Source organism: Rutilus rutilus (assembly GCF_951802725.1).
Source record: "Rutilus rutilus genome assembly, chromosome: 5".
Taxonomy (NCBI): Eukaryota; Metazoa; Chordata; class Actinopteri; order Cypriniformes; family Leuciscidae; genus Rutilus; species Rutilus rutilus.
The window spans coordinates 43407123-43425403 of NC_140213.1; the positions used below are offsets into that span (position 1 = coordinate 43407123).

At 36.1% G+C, this 18281-nt stretch overlaps 1 protein-coding gene and 1 long non-coding RNA gene across 2 annotated transcripts; one reads left to right on the forward strand and one right to left on the reverse strand.

Annotated features, from left to right (window-relative positions):
* Positions 1-9834: 9834 nt before the first annotated feature.
* Positions 9835-15473, reverse strand: lmo2 (LIM domain only 2 (rhombotin-like 1)). The gene is made up of 3 exons (XM_084408809.1): positions 13655-15473; positions 11559-11774; positions 9835-10433 (listed from the first exon to the last, which is right to left on the reverse strand). Exons 1-3 carry the CDS (start codon positions 13693-13695, stop codon positions 10211-10213), a joined length of 480 nt encoding a protein of 159 aa, XP_084264935.1. The 5' UTR covers positions 13696-15473; the 3' UTR covers positions 9835-10210.
* Positions 15474-15515: 42 nt separating this feature from the next.
* Positions 15516-18163, forward strand: LOC311290371. Its single transcript, XR_014627367.1, has 3 exons — positions 15516-15666; positions 16262-16505; positions 17292-18163. It is a non-coding gene; the product is annotated as an uncharacterized lncRNA (long non-coding RNA).
* Positions 18164-18281: the final 118 nt, after the last annotated feature.

Below are 18281 nucleotides of genomic sequence, written 5' to 3' on the forward strand. Positions count from 1 at the left end.
GGTCGATTGTTGTGTGTGTCTACCCCTGTTTCACACATGTGCTGTTAAACCTTCTGTCTGTTCCTGTATTTATTGTTTTATTAAAATCACTTCTGGATCCTGTATTGGATCCTGTGTACCTTTGTCTTCATCATCTTCATGACAACCCTAGCTTTAATTTAATGTAAAGATTTTAATTCTCAAACTCCTGAGAATGAATCTTTGCACTAAATTATCTATCCGGTCCATATCAAATAGCCAATATAGGCATCAGTATTATAGAGTGCAACAGCGAACACTCAACTTTACAAGTGGATTTCCCATTAATGTCCTTAATAAATATTTCACAAATTCGGCAATAAAGAAGTCTAAAGTTTAAACACCGAACCAAACCAAATCAGTTCCAAAACTAATCAAATTGAAACATCATATTTGAAGCAAAATGTATTTAAAAATACAATGTGTACTTGTGTGAGGATAGATTAAAAAACATTTGCATAATGAGAAAAAAACATTATTATATATTGACTATAAGTATAAACTAAAATATATTATTATACTTTATATTTTATAATAAAAAAATAGGGTTATAATTTAAGGAATAGGGTTCCTTCAAATCTAAAATGCTCAGTTTTACGAGTACAACCAGTGCAGTTTTTCCGGGTTGTTCTTCTAGACGTGGTTTGACTCTAAGCATATATTTGATAGAGTGTATATTTTGAGCACAGTGTTTCTCACAGCACTTCTACAGGTGGTTCAGCAGCACTGACCGCTGGGTCTGAGGTCACACTGGAGCAGGAACAGAGGACCTTCTCAGCCAGTAATTATCTGGAATGTCCTGACAGAGACAAGACTGAGGCTCTTTCATACTCTAATGAAAGTCATGCTCAGGTCTTAGAATGTAAAGGACACTAGTGTCATGTCTCCATTCGACTATTCGAGGATGTAGAGAGTAAGATAGTGAGGGTGACACATAGGGTCCAACCCATCTCTCGCTGTTAATAAGCACTTATGAAACATTCTCGCTTTATTAATATCCAAAAATGTCCAATTTATTTATACATTTAATGACTTATTTATTTATTAACTTTTCAATATATACATTTTTATATTAATATCTTCACGTTTATGCAGATTTCTATTCTATTTTTATTGTGTGCGTGTGCGTGTATATATATATATTTTAAGTTAACCATGAAAAAAATATTGGATTGTAAGAATTGTATGTATACTGCCGATATGTTTAGATGCACCGATACTAAATCTCTCAGCCGATACCGATAAAAGATTATTCAGTATGATATCTGCCAATACAGAGTTTGATTTTCTTACAGGGATAATTCACCCAAAAAATGAAGCTTTTGTCATAATTTACTCATACTCAACTTGCTCCAAACCTGTATGAATTTCTTTCTTCATTTGAACACAAAAGAATGTCAATGGTCCCAATTGACTTCCATCGTATTTTCCAAATGAAAGTTTGTTGTAGGGAAAACTCTGGCAACCCTGGCTTGAACTACAGGTGATATAGAGCCTGATTTAACGTCGCTATTTTTTAACTGTTAATGTGTTATTTTCGCATTGACTTCAACGGTACTAAAATCAACACAAGACATTTTCTTCACACACAGTTGAAGTTTCTTCTACCCCCTTTTGATTTTTGTGAAAAATCAGCTGATGGCCTATAGTGAAAATAAATGCTTTTTTATGTCTAGTTTATATTTTGTATTATTAAAACGAAAAAATGTTTTTGGTCAATGACTCGTAAATCCACATACGTCAGGTTTTTAGGTACTGGTTAAAGCTAAGTGTTGCAGACAAAAGACCCACTCATTCACTTTTTAACTTTACGCCTTAGACTCACGCGCCCTTCCCACTGATAGCTTATTGAATTACAGCTAATATTTCAATTGATATCACATGGATATCAGACGTTTTTTAGTCGCCCCTCAGGCTCTCAAATGCCTTCAGTTCAGTTTAGATGATAAGAATTAACTTTAGTCTTGATTCCCAGCTGTTCTGCTAAGTCTCAGGCCTTGACTGTACAGGGCCGTGACTGGCTTATAGTATATGGGAGAAGTTCAATAATGTAATTATCATATGAGCTGTAATTGAGCTATAGACTTTTATTGTAGAGTCTAAAGAAGGTTTACCAAAGAAAAAAAGTTTTCACGGTGGCACAACTAAACAGAGATACTTGTACAAGCAAAACTTGTTACCATGAACACATAAGACCAAGGATATATAGCAGTTCATTGGTCTAAAATATTATGTGCATCCCTTCCTTTGTATTTATAAAAGCTAACAAAGCTATATGGGTTTGTATTATGTGGAGGAAGGAATTTGAACGCTTATTGTTCAAATCAGGCTTCAAAACCACAGTATTGTTTCAGGAGCTTGTATTATGAATACTAACAGGTCTAAATTAATCTCTGCCTTATTTGAAGGAATGACAGAAATGGAATCTATCATGTTAGAATAGGATTTTCAGAGTTATACACTTTTATATTATACACTTTACACCCAGTTTGCAATTGAAAAACAAACTTTTTGCAAAACTCTAAACACAGTTTTGTGTGTAGAGTTTCAAGAAATGTTTCAGAAATTGTCTGTAAGCGATTTGAAAAAACTGTAACTAATTAGCAACCAGATTACTTACTTTTTTAAGTTAAACCAACAATTATTTTTTACAGCTTAACATTAACAAAGGCTAATAAATACTGTAAAGAAGGGTTTAGGTTAATCCATTAAGTGATGTCAACAAATGAGACCTTATTGTAAAGTGTTACCGTAAAATATATACGGTATAAAATATATATATATATATATAAAATTTATTTTTTATGGTAACACTTTACAATAAGGTCTCATTTGTTAACATTACTATATATATATACATATATAATGAAATGTTTAACCTTTGAAGCATCAAATAAATAATATTTGAAATATACTGCAAAATTGAGCACTTATATCATCTCACTCTTCCACTGCAATGTAGAAACCACAAAAAAAAAAAAAAAGACATCCTTCTCAACGCTTGGTTTAGATTTATGTTATGGGCTAGTCTGTTGACTGTAACTCATCATAGATGAGAGGGTGAAAGCTGCTGTAAAGTTTTGTTTCTGTAAACAATTACATATTATAGAAGACAACACAGAAGAACACAATCCATGCAGATTCTGCTATCACACAGAAATGAACTATATGGAGATAAAATGGAGTCAGAAAGTTAGAGAGAAAGATGCAGATGGAATAAATAATAGATCGAAGAAAATTCACTAGATAATGAAAAACATTTCTTCCCTGTTTTGGACTTGGCCTTTTGTTTAGTTATGTTTTATCACCCGTCTGTTTATTTCATTTTTTTTTTTTTTCTATTGTCCTGAGCCAGTTTTCTCACAGAACATTTACCCTGTCATTACAGGCTTTGTCAAATTGTTTCATAGTCACGTAAAATTATTTTGTTTCCTAATCCACATGTAAAAAATGATACCCGAGAGGTTGCCAGCCCAAAATAATGGCTGCAAATAACAAATCTATGGAGCACGATGTGCACATCAATATGGAGTTTCAAAAGACTATATGACAGCACCTTTGAACAAAGCATCAGATCATAATGAACTGCAGATGTACATGTGGATGTTCTATATTTCCAGATTTGTGGGTTTTTAAAGAGAGTACCAGAGCAACCTTATGCTATCTTATAGATCCTTTAGGTTTGATCTCAGTTTTGAAATTTCAAAAGAACATTCATGCTTTGTAATATGTTATGGCTATGCACTGAAATCCACATCACACTCACGTGCATGAGATCAGATATGCTTTTAGGTTGGGTTCCTCGTTTCAGTCTTTACTTGTATTGTTTTTTTGTTTTTTTTTTGATCTGCCATCACACAAATTGTAAACCTTTTAGATGATGCACCCAAGATTCAAATTCTTAGGTTAAGTCCAACAGGAATTCTGTGGCTCAAATGTTCCTGTGGGCCTTTAAAACCTCTAATCTTCCCCATCAGGCGCAGGGCCTTACAGAAGAAGCTCCAGTTGTTGGGTCAGTCCAGAAACACTTACAGATGTGAAGCATTTCGGGAAAACGTACAACTCCAGAAACACGTGTAAAAGCCACTGATGGAATGGAAGAAGATTTATGCTCCACAGTAGAGCTGCATCAGCATCTCAGCTAATCATTTCTCATACAGTAGAGACTCTGTGGATGTGTGGATGAGGTTTAAAGTAATGAAGACTATATTCTGTTGTGTTATTGTCAAAGAAAATAATATAAGTTTGATGGTTTACATCTTACAACAGTGAAGATATAAGAGACCGGGGCTAGTTTTCACACAGGAAAGTTCCTTATATCAATGTCTGAAACTATTGGGGCACGTTGTCACAATATGGGTCAACGTATTGAATAGATTTTTTTTTTTTTTTTAGCTATAATGTTGGAAATATATTGACTTTTCATACTTTTATTTGGATAAAATGTATCCACCCTGATAAATATCGACTAAACTAAATGTGTGGCAGAAAGCACATTAAAAATAATAATTAAATAAAAAATATTAACTGTAGAAAGTGTTTATATACATATTTTAAATGTAAATAGGGCTAGGCTATATCCATATACTGTATATTTCTTTAAAATAGTGCAGGATACACAAAGATGTTGAAATCATTAATTAAAGTAGACTATATTTTAAAATATAAATGTAGGCTACATATATAATAAATTACACAAATAATAATAACAAATATGTGACATGTTTTATTGCTGAAAACAGAATTAAAATATGACAATACAAGAAGAAAGGGGACTAAAGAAAATAGCACAACTACACAAAAATAAAATTAAGATTAAATTAAAGGGGCTATATGTAGCCTAATAATTTTCTGTATGAATTGCTTTTTGTATTGCTACTGTGTGAACAGCTTGAAACGAAAATTAAAAAACAAGACCCTCTCTGACTTCCTATGAAAGCCTGTATAGACTGATTTTTGTGTGAAATATCGCGCCGGGAAAATCAAAATGTGATGTTAAGCGCGCTCCCAAGAGCCTCTCTTTCGTTCAATGACACATGAAATTAATTGTTTATAGGCTACAGCGTTCATGATGATGACGAAAGAGCCATTCTGTGCTGCAATGTCAATGCAAAAATAAGGGATTTAGTTTAATTCAAACTATTGTCCCACATACAGCCAGATATCTAGTCTCAAATAGGCCTATAGGCAACTTCTTGTTATGTTCTATATTATAACTATAATTACCTCATCTGTCGAAATGCCAGTGAATTGTAGAGCTGGTGCAAACAGATCCACATTGCAATGATCAGCTGCTGTTTTCTCACCGCTGTCATTTTTGTTGTGTAGGCTATTTATGTTATTGAGGAAAACATGCAGCACATATTTACATATTCATCTAAACATTGCTCTCAGCAGCGCGGACGGCGTCCGGGTGTTCGTTAAAAAAAAATATATATATATATTGCTGCAAAGGTATTTCCAACATTTTTAACTATTAAGTAACTACTACTTTGCATGAGGATATGAATCGGGGCCTTGAATCACAGTCTCTTGTGTGTTATGCGAGCATGAGCAATAAGTCGTTGCGTAGAGTTAAATGTTTTCTGAATATAGCCCCTTTAAAGGGATAGTTCACCCAAAAATGAAAATTCTGTCAAAACTAATCCAAAAGAATTGAGCGGTAGCCTATAGTCCAAATGTTCTGAAGAGACTCGAACACGCTATGAACAGATTTAATTTAGGCTTTTATTCACATTTGAGCAGCGAACATAAACAGAAGCTCAACCGAACTTGATACACGAGAACAAAACTCATTGGTTCTTGATTTACAGTAGATTTATAGTAACAATGTTTTGTACAAAAAAAACAAAACAAAAAAACATTTACTTTGTCTTGAGGCACAAGCATTTAAGAATATTTAAAAAAAAAATCTGTAAAAATGTGTAGGCCTACATCTTCAATCATTATACCAAAGGTTATGTCATTTCTAGTAAACTCAGATACAAAACTAATGGAAACTTAATGTTAATCATAGCCTACATGTCATTCACGTTGTCAATACGCTTTCTTTTTTGTGTTAATTCCCATTTGTTTGGATATTTGTCGCCCCCCTCTGTTTATAGCGAGAACACCAATGCCAAGGATCAAGAGCTTCACGAACAACACAACTTCCAATACATTGATTCTCTCACAATTTCCATCAGTGGCATGGTGGCCTGTTTAACACTTATTTGTGAATGAGTGGACATATTAGCAGACATAGCAGAGGAGGTACAACTAACAAAAAATGTCTGTTACATGTGGAGTGGATGTGGTCCGTTCACCCAAGCCAGGTTCACTGATGCTCTGTTAAGACTGGCTCAACACTGGCTTCTGGTAAAGCTCAGCATCGGAACTCTTTTAAAGCTGAAAACACATCATTTAAAACCTCTGTTTAGAACCTTTGGCTTTCAGATGTGGTTCATTTGCCGAGAAGTCTGGTTGTTTCCCCCCTCATGCAGGTCTCCTGAACCCTGTGACCTCCAGAAAGGTATGAATAGAATAATCAATGTATAGAATACATAGATTATATGAGATTTCTCAGTTGCTTGTTTTGTTGTTGTTTTTTGGTGGTGGATTAGTCACTGCTTCAAGTCTTTTGAACTGTTACATGACTGGATGTAAATGAGAACCTTCTCTTTATAGCATCAGACCTAAAGTTGGCTGATGTGATTAGTATCTGACCAGTTGTTCTCATTTCTCACTTTGAACTGGTGGTGTTTACTTAAGTGAAGTGCATATAGTCTGAGCATTTTCCTAAACTGGATTGATATAAAAAAAAAAAATATTATCTAACATGACTGAATTGGCCTGAGTAGCCAACATTAAATTACTCAAATGTTGTTGTTTTTTCAGGGGGACAGATTATGTATAAATAGCTTTTTAGGGTAATAACTGTCATGTTTGCACTGCTTCTGAATTAGTCTGCCTGCCGACATGTATGAGTGAATGTTTTTATGAACTGTTTACAAAAAAAGTTTTATAAAACGGATAGTTCCGTTCCTTGATTCTGATTGGTTGAGCCGCGTTCGAAGCCATTGTAAATTACTCAACAAACATACACCTGTGACCGCATTACATTAGTATTACTGCGCAACTGCCGTTTGTGATTCTTTGTTGCTGCAGAGAATGGGCTTCTATACTCTTTGCTAATAAGGTGAGAAGTTTCACTCTCAGTACACTTCCGGCTTCTGAAATGGTTGCAGTTCCACTTTGATTCCATATGAGGGCGCTCACAGGACGAGTGCAGAATGAATGGAGGTCTATGGCATTATACCCATCAAAATCCACTTTTCTCAGGATATAATTTGTCTAGTAATTTGAATATTGTTTTCGAAAGGAGATGCAAAGAAAGTACACATTGCTGGGTGTTAGATTTTTTAGAGTCACTTATTTGCTTTAAAAAGTCTTTTTAAGTGTCAATGACGTCATACACATCGTACGACCAGAGATACTGCTTTACGGCAATCCTTCAGTCACTTTGGTGCTTTCGCGCTCTGCACTTTCTTTTCTCTCGAGGCATCGACAACACAGCTGACACAGGTAAACACACGTGCTAGAAGAGGTTTTGTTTTGTTTGTTTCTGATCCCGCTTCGGATGCCACGATGCCATCAAGCGATATCTCTGGTCGTAATCAGTCCTTCACTGACCAATCAGCGTTCATTAGCAGAATGCTAGCGTGTTATGGGCAACAACAACTCAACCTGTAAGAAATCGAAAGGACATAAGTACTCGTTCATTCAACTTTCGATCTATAACCCATGTTGAACTTGCAAAACCTACTATCGAATCTGAGATTTCTCAACGGCAATCAGGTGAAAGAGACAAATTTAGCCGTCTAGCCCCATAGACTCCCATTCATTCTGCACTCATGGGCGATCGCCCCCAGTGGAAGTCTGGTGGAACTACAACCAAAATTCGGTACAATAGGACTTAATAGGGAGTGGGCAGGCTCTCCGTAGACGGGCTCTGGTTGCTGCATGTGTTGCTTGGCAACCTCTTTGGAACTACATTGCTTGGCGGAGGAATAAATGTGTTATAACGTTATATTTTTTGTTGCTGGTGTTTATTTTATGAATAAAATGAATATTTTTATGGAGTAACCGTTTTATAAAAGCAATAAGCCCCTTGAAGCCATGTTTTACCGTGAATTTAGAACAGCTAAGGGGGTTTTAGGCACTCCGCGCCCCTTAGCTGTTCTAAATTCACTGTAAATCACGGCTTTGCAGGGTTTATTTCTTTCATATATATATATATATATATATATATATATTTTATCCTTTGGCTGTGCAAATACATCTACTAATGCTACTGGACACATCTTCAGTGATGTTCCTGGAATCATTGGGTGTTTAGGGTCATTCAACATCATATACCCTCATCCAGGCGACCCAGCTGTGGCTGATCAGACCCCAGCTTGTGTCCAGATGGCAAATCTAGCTACCCTGCCACCATGGATCTCCTCTCTTGAGCCATAGCCATCTTGAGGCTTTCTCTGCCGCTTCAGTGGCATTGCAGATGGCTCCTCTACTCCTCACTCCATCAATGCCTAACAGACTGAAGGCTCTAGACAGGGATCGGGCTACAAAGCACCTGCATCCTACCTCTATCGGGAGACACCTTGCTCTCCATCCGGCTTGTCGACACTCGCTGACCAGTCCCTCGTACTTGGCGAGCTTCCTCTCAAAGGCCTCTTCCAGGCGGTCTTCCCAAGGGACTGTAAGCTCCAACAGAACCACTTGTTTGGTGAACTCAGACAAGAGAACGACATCTGGTCTTAAGGTGGTGGTCACAACGTGGTTGGGGAACTTGAGTTGCCGCTCCAAGTCCACCAACAGCTGCCAGTCCCACGCAGTGGCCAGGATGCCTGCAGATGTTTTTGCAGCTGGTCTTGGCTGCTCTCCAGCTCTGACGAAGGCGATGGCTTGCTTGGAGAGTTTTCTTTAAAAACTCTTTAAAAGAGTTTTGGACCATGAAAATGTGTTCTGGAGATCATTTTTTTCCATCGATTTACCACTTTATAGAATTAAGCAGGGATAAATGCATTTCTTAAATGCATAATTTAAAGTACAGAGAGTTAGTAAAAAAACAAAACAAGTAAACATGTCAAATAACTGGTTCAAAAGTTTGGGGTCTGCAAGATTTATTTGGAAGGAAATTAATATTTTTATTTAGCAATGATGCATTAAATTGATCAAATGTTACAGTAAAAGATTTTACATTAAAATTCTATTTCAAATAAATACTTTTCTTTTGACTAAATAATCCCGAAACAAGTATCATGGTTTCTACAAAAATATGAACTGTTTTCAACATTGATAATAATAATAATAATGTTTCTCTAGCACCAAATCAGCATATTTGAATGATTATGGATAAAGGATCATGTGACACTGAAGACTGGAGTAATGATGCTGAAAATTCTGCTTTGCATTACAGGAATAAATGACATTTTAAAATATATTCAAATAGAGAACCATTATATGAAATTGTAATAATATTGGACAATATTACTGTTTTTACTGTATTTTTGATTAAATAAATGCAGACTTGGTGAGCGTTAATTCTTTCAAAAACATTTTTTTTTTTAAATCTACGGACACCAAACTAGTGTACATGCAGCAATTCATTAAAATATTAATAATTTATTGCATGTAGTCTGTATTTTATAATTTATTACTTATTGCGGTCTTTTAATGTGTTGTTATTGGTAAGTGAGTCTCTCTCCTGTGTACACAGAGTCAGTCGTTCCATTCTGCTTCACATCCGTTTGGTTGAAGGGAAAAAATCCAGAGTATGAGTAATTTTGTTTATTCAGGCTCTACGAAAGATGTCTTCACATTTTATGGCAGTTGTGTTACAAATAACACTATAATTCATATCTTAACTCTCTGTGAAAGTAGCAAAGGGAATCAGCTTTTATTGCAATTAACATTAGAAACTGTATTTATGCTGTTTTTAAAAAATACACTAATAGAAAAACAAGTTTATGTTGCTGGTGGTTATTTATCTCAAGTTTAAATAAAAAATACAGAGATGATATACATGGCGGGTGCCGGCTTCTGGAGCCAGAAAGATAAGTCACCTTTTGTTTTCTCCTAGTTTTTAAGTAAAGGGTTTGTTGCAAATGTTGACAAGATGTTACATTTTGTTAATGATTTGAGCAGAACACTATACCATGCTGCCATTAAGTTTGGTCCACTCAAAAATGTCCTGCTCACACACAATGTCCGAATTGATGAGCAAGTAGCGATCTCCCACGCAGAAGTGTTTCTGACAGGCAGCGCATTTGAAGCATTCCAGGTGATAGACTTTATCACGGACACGCATGGTCATTTCAAAGGCCCGGATCCTCTTTTCACAGGAAGCACAGAGCCCGTCCTGACCAAACAGTCTGCAGAGAAGAAAACATAATTGTTCACACACTTGAAAGGTAGTAGGTAGTCACGTACATGTATTACAGGGCCTGAATAGGGCGAGGGATTGTTTTACACACATTTTTCAACATTCACGAAAGTTCCGCCATCACCGTGATTTTGCCAAGACATGTTTCTGGAACAACATCTTTTGTTCATCCTGAAACAACATTCCTGTCCAAAAGCACAGTCCTATCCCTATCCCTACCCCTAAACCTAACCCAAGTTGGGAAATTATAGGTGAATATGAATGGTGATGCAGCCCCTAACTCTTGTTGTAAGCCAAAACTTGACATTAAAGGGATAGTTCACTCAAAATAAAAAATTCTGTCATTAATTACTCGCCCCATGTCGTACCAAACCATGTTCGTTCATCTTCGGAACACAAATGAATATCTTTTTGATGAAATTTGAGAGCTTTCTGTCGTTGACAGCTACACAACTACCGCTTTGACGCACGCTTCATGCATTCATAAAGAGATCATAAAACGTATGTTTCCCTACTATGGAAGTCAGTGGGGTCCATCAACTGTTTGGTTACCCATATTCTTCAAAATATCTTCTTTTGTGTTCAGCAGAAGAAAGAAACTCATACGGGTTTGTAACATCTTGAGGGTGAGTATAAATGATGACAGAATTTTCATTTTTTGGGTGAACTATCCCTTTAAGAACTAATGCTTCACAAGAATATTCATTTTATCACCAGGGAATACAGACATATGCGTGCAATTCATGTTTATTTATTTACTTATTACATTTAAATTATGATTTGCTGATAATGATGTCTTTCAATCACCATGGAATTTAACTGGACAATGTGTTTTTATAGAATACTGCTGTATTTGTTGTAAAGTGCACATCACTATTATTTTAAAATGAATGTGATAAACTTCTCCTCCTTACAACAACATCTCTTCTCTGATGACGTGTTTACTGGCGTGAGGGCGGGGCAGCCTGTCACACATATGAAATCAACCAACAGCAAACCACAACCATGCAATCGATTGTTTCTTGTTTGAGAAGCCTGATACATGTCACAATAGTAAAGAAAATATCGCAACTTCCGTTTCATGATGATTTCAAATGTTCATTGCACGTCTTACCTGAGGTAGTCTCTCCTACACAGCTTCCTGCCAAGTTTGTAGTAAAGCCTGCGGCCCACCTCCCCTAAGCGGCAGCCGCAGAGGTCACAGCTCAGGCAGTCTTCGTGCCAGTACTGCTCGATGGCCTTGAGGAAGAACCGGTCCCCGATGCTCTGCTGACAGCCGCCACAGGTCAGCAGAGACGGCGGCATCTGAAGCACCTCATCCACGGGTTCCCTGTGGATCAAACATGCGATGCACCATTATGAACACCAGATGTCACTAGTGTGTAGACTACTTTTTTTAAAACACTATAAAAACATACCGGTTAGTTATGGGTGTTCTATACAGATAAAAATGGCAAGCATATACTCTGCTTCTTTTTTCTTTTTTTCAATTTTAGATGTACCTACATTTGTTTTATAAATAAGCGTTTACCTAAGGTGTAACCACTGACACGTGATCCCAAGGGAGAAGAGTGTTTAGTGCAGCAGGCAAATGTGGCGCTTTGGGTCACTGCACACTTAAATTAGCCCATATTACCACTGGTTAACATTTGTGACTAAAAGTTTCAAATGAATTCCTGATGTATTTTATACAGAATTATCATGCATAAGCAAAAGTGCAGACTTTTTACAGAAAAATGTGCAAACATTTTTGCTAGTCAGCTGACAGAGGCGTTTGATGATGACGTCTGTGTCAAAGCTTTACTAAAGGAAGCAAGTAAAACACTTTATGATACAGATATGAGTGCCATATTTGGTAGCCTATGATATTTAAAGGATATAAATGTAGGCCTATTATTAAGATTTAAATCATTAAAATATGTAAACACACACACGGTTTCATGTTTTATGGGGACTTTCCATTGACAATGATTTTTATACTGTACAAACTGAATATGCTGTATATCACAGAAAACTGTTTTCCTAATGGGGACCAAAACATTTCCCCACAAGGACAAGGATTTTTGAATATTGCCATCTTTTTTGGGACATTCTGTCCCCATAATGTAGGGTTTACTAGGCCTCACACACAAAATTTTTTAAAAATTTTTTAATTAATTTAAATTTTATTAATTTATTTTGACCAAAGATTACACAAGATCTCATCTCAGCACTTTTGAAGAATGACACCATTTTAATTTTGTCACTTCATCTGAATATTTGTGAGATTTAGTAGGCTGAATCAGTTGAAGTTAATTGATCTAATTTTGTATATCTGGAAAATAGTGATCTATGACACTATTATGTTGAATATCAAAGTTTTTGTATCTGTTTGTTAATGAGGGATTTGTGGACACATTGATGTTTTTAGATTTGTGGAGTAAAAGTTTATTTTTATTTTTATTTTGAAGTAAAAAATATAAAATTTGACCCTTGGGGTAAGACGAGCCACCCAGATCTGTCACTGAAGGTCCCAAGTGGCGTGTTGTTAGTGTCATTATTTTTAAATGTAATAATCATTGTAATTATGATGAACTATGTACATTTCAGACATCTATGCTTTCATTAAAATATATTAGGTTAGTTGAGGGAAATCATTCAATTAGCATTTAAAAAGTGTTGCTTTTATGACACATTTATAGTGTTGATTTTATGACATATCTTCAATTAAAAGTGTACATATTCACATGACTAAGTCACAGAATAATTTGACCTTACAGATGAATATATTATACTGAGATTCTGCTTTGACACTGGTTATTAACTAAATTGCCAAAATTAAATCGTTAGTTATAGTTTATTTATTTTATTTTAATTAGAATAGTTAAATGTATATCAGAAGTAATTTATACATTCTGTTAAAGTTAGCCAGGGGGCTTCTTCTCTTACCCCAGGGCCTCTTTGAATAATTTTACATTTTACTAGCAAATGTGTCAATTTATTTCCAATAATAACACATTGGCTGATGCATCATCATCCTGCACATGTTAAACTTATATCTAAATGTTACAGGTTAAAAACATTGTTCTTAAGGGGGGCATCTTCCCCCATGTTACCCTAATGTAGTGCGCTTATTTTAGTTGTCTAATTGTTGTTTTATATATATATCATACAATCAAACTAATTAATGATATATGGAAACCTAAATAATAAGATTAATTTCGTACTTACTCATTCGCATCCAGTGTTTTCCGTTCAATTGTAGATGCCATATTAAATATGGTTCAGGAATAACTCAGTTCATTTAATATATGCGCGCTTTCCACTCAAATATGTCCCATGCACACTCGCAGTCTGCGGTGCTGAATGAACGCTTCAGAGATGCACCTGCTTGCTGCCTTCTGAGTGCACTAAAGATCGACAGCTACAGCATACATTATGTAGGCTACGTGCACCCCAATCTAGCTTCTTCTGCTGTACATCAGATTCCTGTCTCCAAGCATTCAATCCTCATGCTGTACGTTGTTTCAGAATAATCCGTGGTCACAAGCAGATGTCCCTCAAACGCGTTAATTCCTCCAGTGCAACTGCGTGATAAATATCGCGTTCACGTCAAGCGTGTCTCCTCTGCGCGGCAAGTCCTCAGCACTGTCCCATAAGACTGCTGTCTGTCTGTGGTCCCGTTATTGTAGTGGAGCAGGTATTTTTAAATGGCCCTGCCCCCTCAGTTTCTGCTTTCTTTTCCGACTTCCTGCTCACGACGGCACGACAATGAGAGGAAATAGCGCTCCAACATGCGCCAGTCAATTATAAACCCGCCGACTCGTGACTGGAGGGGTCACGAGCTCACACAGGCAGACTCCTCGTCAAATACAGGCTACCTGGGATCTGAACAATTAAGAGATTTGGGAACAGCTCAGCTGGAAACACATCTCTATATAATTAACTGCAGAGCGATAATGTTGACCAAATGCCAAGGACACAGCTGCAACATAATTAGCGATAATAAAGGGAGTCCGGGGCTAGTTGTCACAAGGTTGCATGTCATGTCAATAATTAAATGCAAGTCAGATGTAAACTACGTCGGTTGAAAAGATCAGAACTCAATTAAATTGAATTATTTTCTCCAAGCTATTATAATATTACCATAATTAGCACAAGCTCGAGACAAGTTATCATGTTTCAAATGTTAAAGACATTTAACTCTACATTTACTCACTCTACCTCTACATTTATTTATTTTTAAAAAACGTGTTTTTCACGTGTTTGCTGTTTAATTGTTTCTTGATTGTTCAAATGTTTACAATTGTAATTGATTTATTTTATTTTATTTAGCTGAAAAGCATATTTAAAAATTATTTATTTGCACTTTATTTTACATTTTCAATGCATGTATTCTGGTTTTATTTACATTTTACACAACGTCCCAACTTCATTGGAATTGGGGTTGTTCATTTTAACCATAAAATAGTGTCCCACTTTCCCTAACAAAGTGTCCCACTCAACCTGATTGCTTCCAGTTTGCTGAAGAGGGTGTCAGATGGTGTTTAAAGATGAACAGTTTGTTAATAAATACATAAAGTGGGAAGATTTCACTATTACAATCTATTTAAACAAAACATACAATTTTAATACATTCTAACTGATTTAGGTTGTTTAAAATGCAATTTACCAAAAAGTGTCCCACCTGACTTCACCCTAATTACAGTGTTACCTAAGAAAGTACTGGGTAATATAATGTAACTGCATGGGTTAAAGTTAGGTTTAGCAGTATGTTCAGGGTTATACAGTCATTGTAAGTAGGCTACATATGGGAAAGAGAACTGTAAAATAAAGTGCTACCAATAATTTAGCAAATCGTTAAAATATTTTTTGCAGGCAAGATATACGAGCCAATACAATAACTGACTTTCATTAATACATTTACACAATGTTAACCTTGATAAAGTCATAATCGCATGAAAACACATTCATCTGTAATTGCCATGAAGCTAACAGGCTCTGCAAATGAAGCGTTTACTCCTGATGTATCTCAGGCTCAGGCTCATCTCTGCTGGATGTCGTTGGGGTAAACTCCTCTTATCTCCTGCCAGAGCTGCTCGGGCAGTGTCAGCGGTGGGACTGGGCCACGAGATAAAACACCCCGCACAACACTGTTGGGACGCTGAGCGGGTCCCAGACAACATCAGTGATTAGTGGCAGCAGCTCAGCCAAAAGATGTGCCAGTTCAGCCCTGAAGAGAGGTCAGTGATCGCCCCTTTAGCTATGATTTTACTCTTCTGACTTACAACTTAAGCAAACTTCATTTCATCTTATCATATGTAATGGAACAATATTGTAGGAGACGATACTTATTTGAGTGTCCAAAATCTTTATTTATTTTTTTTTCATGAGTTTTTGTTCATTACACATTTAAAGTTCGATGTAAAAAAAAATGTGTTGTACATATAGGTTCCAATAAGTTTTTTTTTTTCTTCACAGTGAAAAACTATTTTAGGTTCCCCAAAGTTTCAATGATCAGTTCTTAAAAACTTTTTTTTTCTGATTCTGAACAACATTTAAAAGTCTAAGAAAACTTTTTCCACTATAAAGAAACGTATGTTCTGTGCTGCATAGATCCATATGCAAATAAATAACCTTATTTTAAGATTGTATACACACACACATATATAGCCTATTTTTTCTTACATATATCATATTATAATTATAGTTACTATACAATTTATAGGGAAACAGATTACCCAAGAATGCAGATGTTTCCATATTTGAAACATTTACTAAAATGACAGTTTTCATTTTTTTTTTTTTTTTTTATAACTGTTAAACATTGTGTGTTAGGCGTCCACAGTTTCCTGTGGATTGGACACAGCAAACCCAGAGGATGTAGAGGAAATGAGCACAGATGAAGCATGGCAGGGGTGTATGAGCCATGACTCGTTTCACTTGATCACCCTGCTGGACTCTGATTGGTTGGATAACTCCAGATGGCCCCCCTGATAGGGGAAGGGGTTTTGAGACAGCGCCTCGGAAACCACTGACTGTCAACTCATCTACTTGGCAGGAAAAGCTTTCTTAACTCAGGGTAGGTTTCCTTCAAAAATTGTTAGGGATGAAGTGAACATGTCAACATGGCTAATGGCATATGTTATCAGTTGTGCGGTATTGAAATAATGTTACGAATAGACACTGTGCAAGGCTGTAACCACATATTTAGGTTTGGGAGTAAATTAGGAATCGACCATAGAAATGTCAAAATGATTATGATTAGCAATCTGAATATTAGGGGACATTAACCCCCTAGTGGCCTCCCATTGGTATTTTGAACCTGGATTTATTTAAAGTTTTATTAAAAGACTGCCTTTTGGCATACTGAGAAGAAAACAGTCGAAATAAAAACAAATTCAGATGAATATCAACCATTTGATTTGATTCGTCCCTGTAACATTCAACCCAAAAGTTTGTTGTTGCACAAGAAAGATATTTCATCATGGATTATTCCTTTTTCAAGGAAATATCTCCTTTTATTACAAATAATCACACTGAGGGTTACCAGAATTCACTTAGTCATCTATTAAAATGCTGACATGAATTCCAAACCTCCTGTGACAGTGTTGAAATAATGTAGCTTAGTATTGATAATTGATGATAATTTAGGAACCAGCAACAGAATCTTCATAATGATTAACCAGAATTGAGAATATTAGAGATCAGCCTCCTATAGAGTCCTAGTACTTTGTGCCTGCAAGAGTTGACTGATTTATTTAAGTCCAGCCCTAATAGGAAATGCCATTGGACTGACTGATTCATGCCTTGTCTCAGTAACAAAAAACTCTTACTGTGTGTGTTTGACATGCTCTGTTTTAATTAGGGTCCAGGCTGCCTTTGGAATTCTGGGAACATGATCCATCACAGGCTGAGTAATCACATACGGCGTATTTCCTGTACGGAGAGAGCCTGGATGTGTTGTTGACTCTCTGATAGCGTATGTTCTGGAACAGCAATAGCCAGGCTACTGCTTCCTGTCCAATCTCAGCTTTGTAGGCTTGTTTTTGAGAAGCTTGTGTGTGAACGCTCTTATTTGGACATTGCTGTGACTACAAGTTGGTGATTAGTTCTACTTGTTGTAAACTTAGGATGATCGGTGACCAAAGGAGATGCCCATGTGTCATTGAAAGAGGTGACTTTAAATGTTTAAGTTGAGGACTGCTGCTGCTGTACTAAACACAACAGAAAGCGGAAATGAGTCACTCGTTGAAAGGGAGCTTCATTCTCCCATGAGATCTTCCTCTAATCAGTATTATTCCTGAAAGAAAACACCCTTTCAATAGAACAGCGCTATCAAAGAGCAGAGCAACCATGTTAACTGCTTCCTGTATTTGCCAAACAAAACCTCATGCCACTGCATTCACACTGATTTAGTTTACTACAGAAAGCAGAAGTTTTACAGAAAGAAACCGAAGATTGCTTACAAATTATTAAATAAATTGCACTGGGAAAAGGCAGATGAAAACATACATAGGTCTGCAATATGAATTTCTTGTAAAGAATGTAACACTTGTAACCATCCTTGTAAGGAATAAAAATGCTTCAAAAGCTTGAAAAGATATTTTGCATGAAGCAATAGCCTTATAATGCATTTATATGCTTAACCCAATACAAATAAATGAGAAAATGTGAATGATTAAATGTTAATGCCGTGAATCATTTTTCTTAAATCATCTACCTCCTGATTTTATTTTTTGCATGTTTGGTCTTTCTGTTTAGATGGTGGCTGAAAAGAAATTTCGAGTTTGAGTGACTGCATTTACCTGAATATATCTGGTGCCATCTGCTGACCGATCGTTTGATTTACAGTAAA

Coding starts and splice junctions, on each gene's coding strand:
- lmo2 (XM_084408809.1), bottom strand. CDS start 13,695: ATGGCATCTACAATTGAACGGAAAACACTGGATGCGAATGA. Junction 11,775..13,654: donor AAAACACTGGATGCGAATGA/GTAAGTACGAAA, acceptor TTTGATCCACAG/GGAACCCGTGGATGAGGTGC. Junction 10,434..11,558: donor TGTAGGAGAGACTACCTCAG/GTAAGACGTGCA, acceptor TCTTCTCTGCAG/ACTGTTTGGTCAGGACGGGC.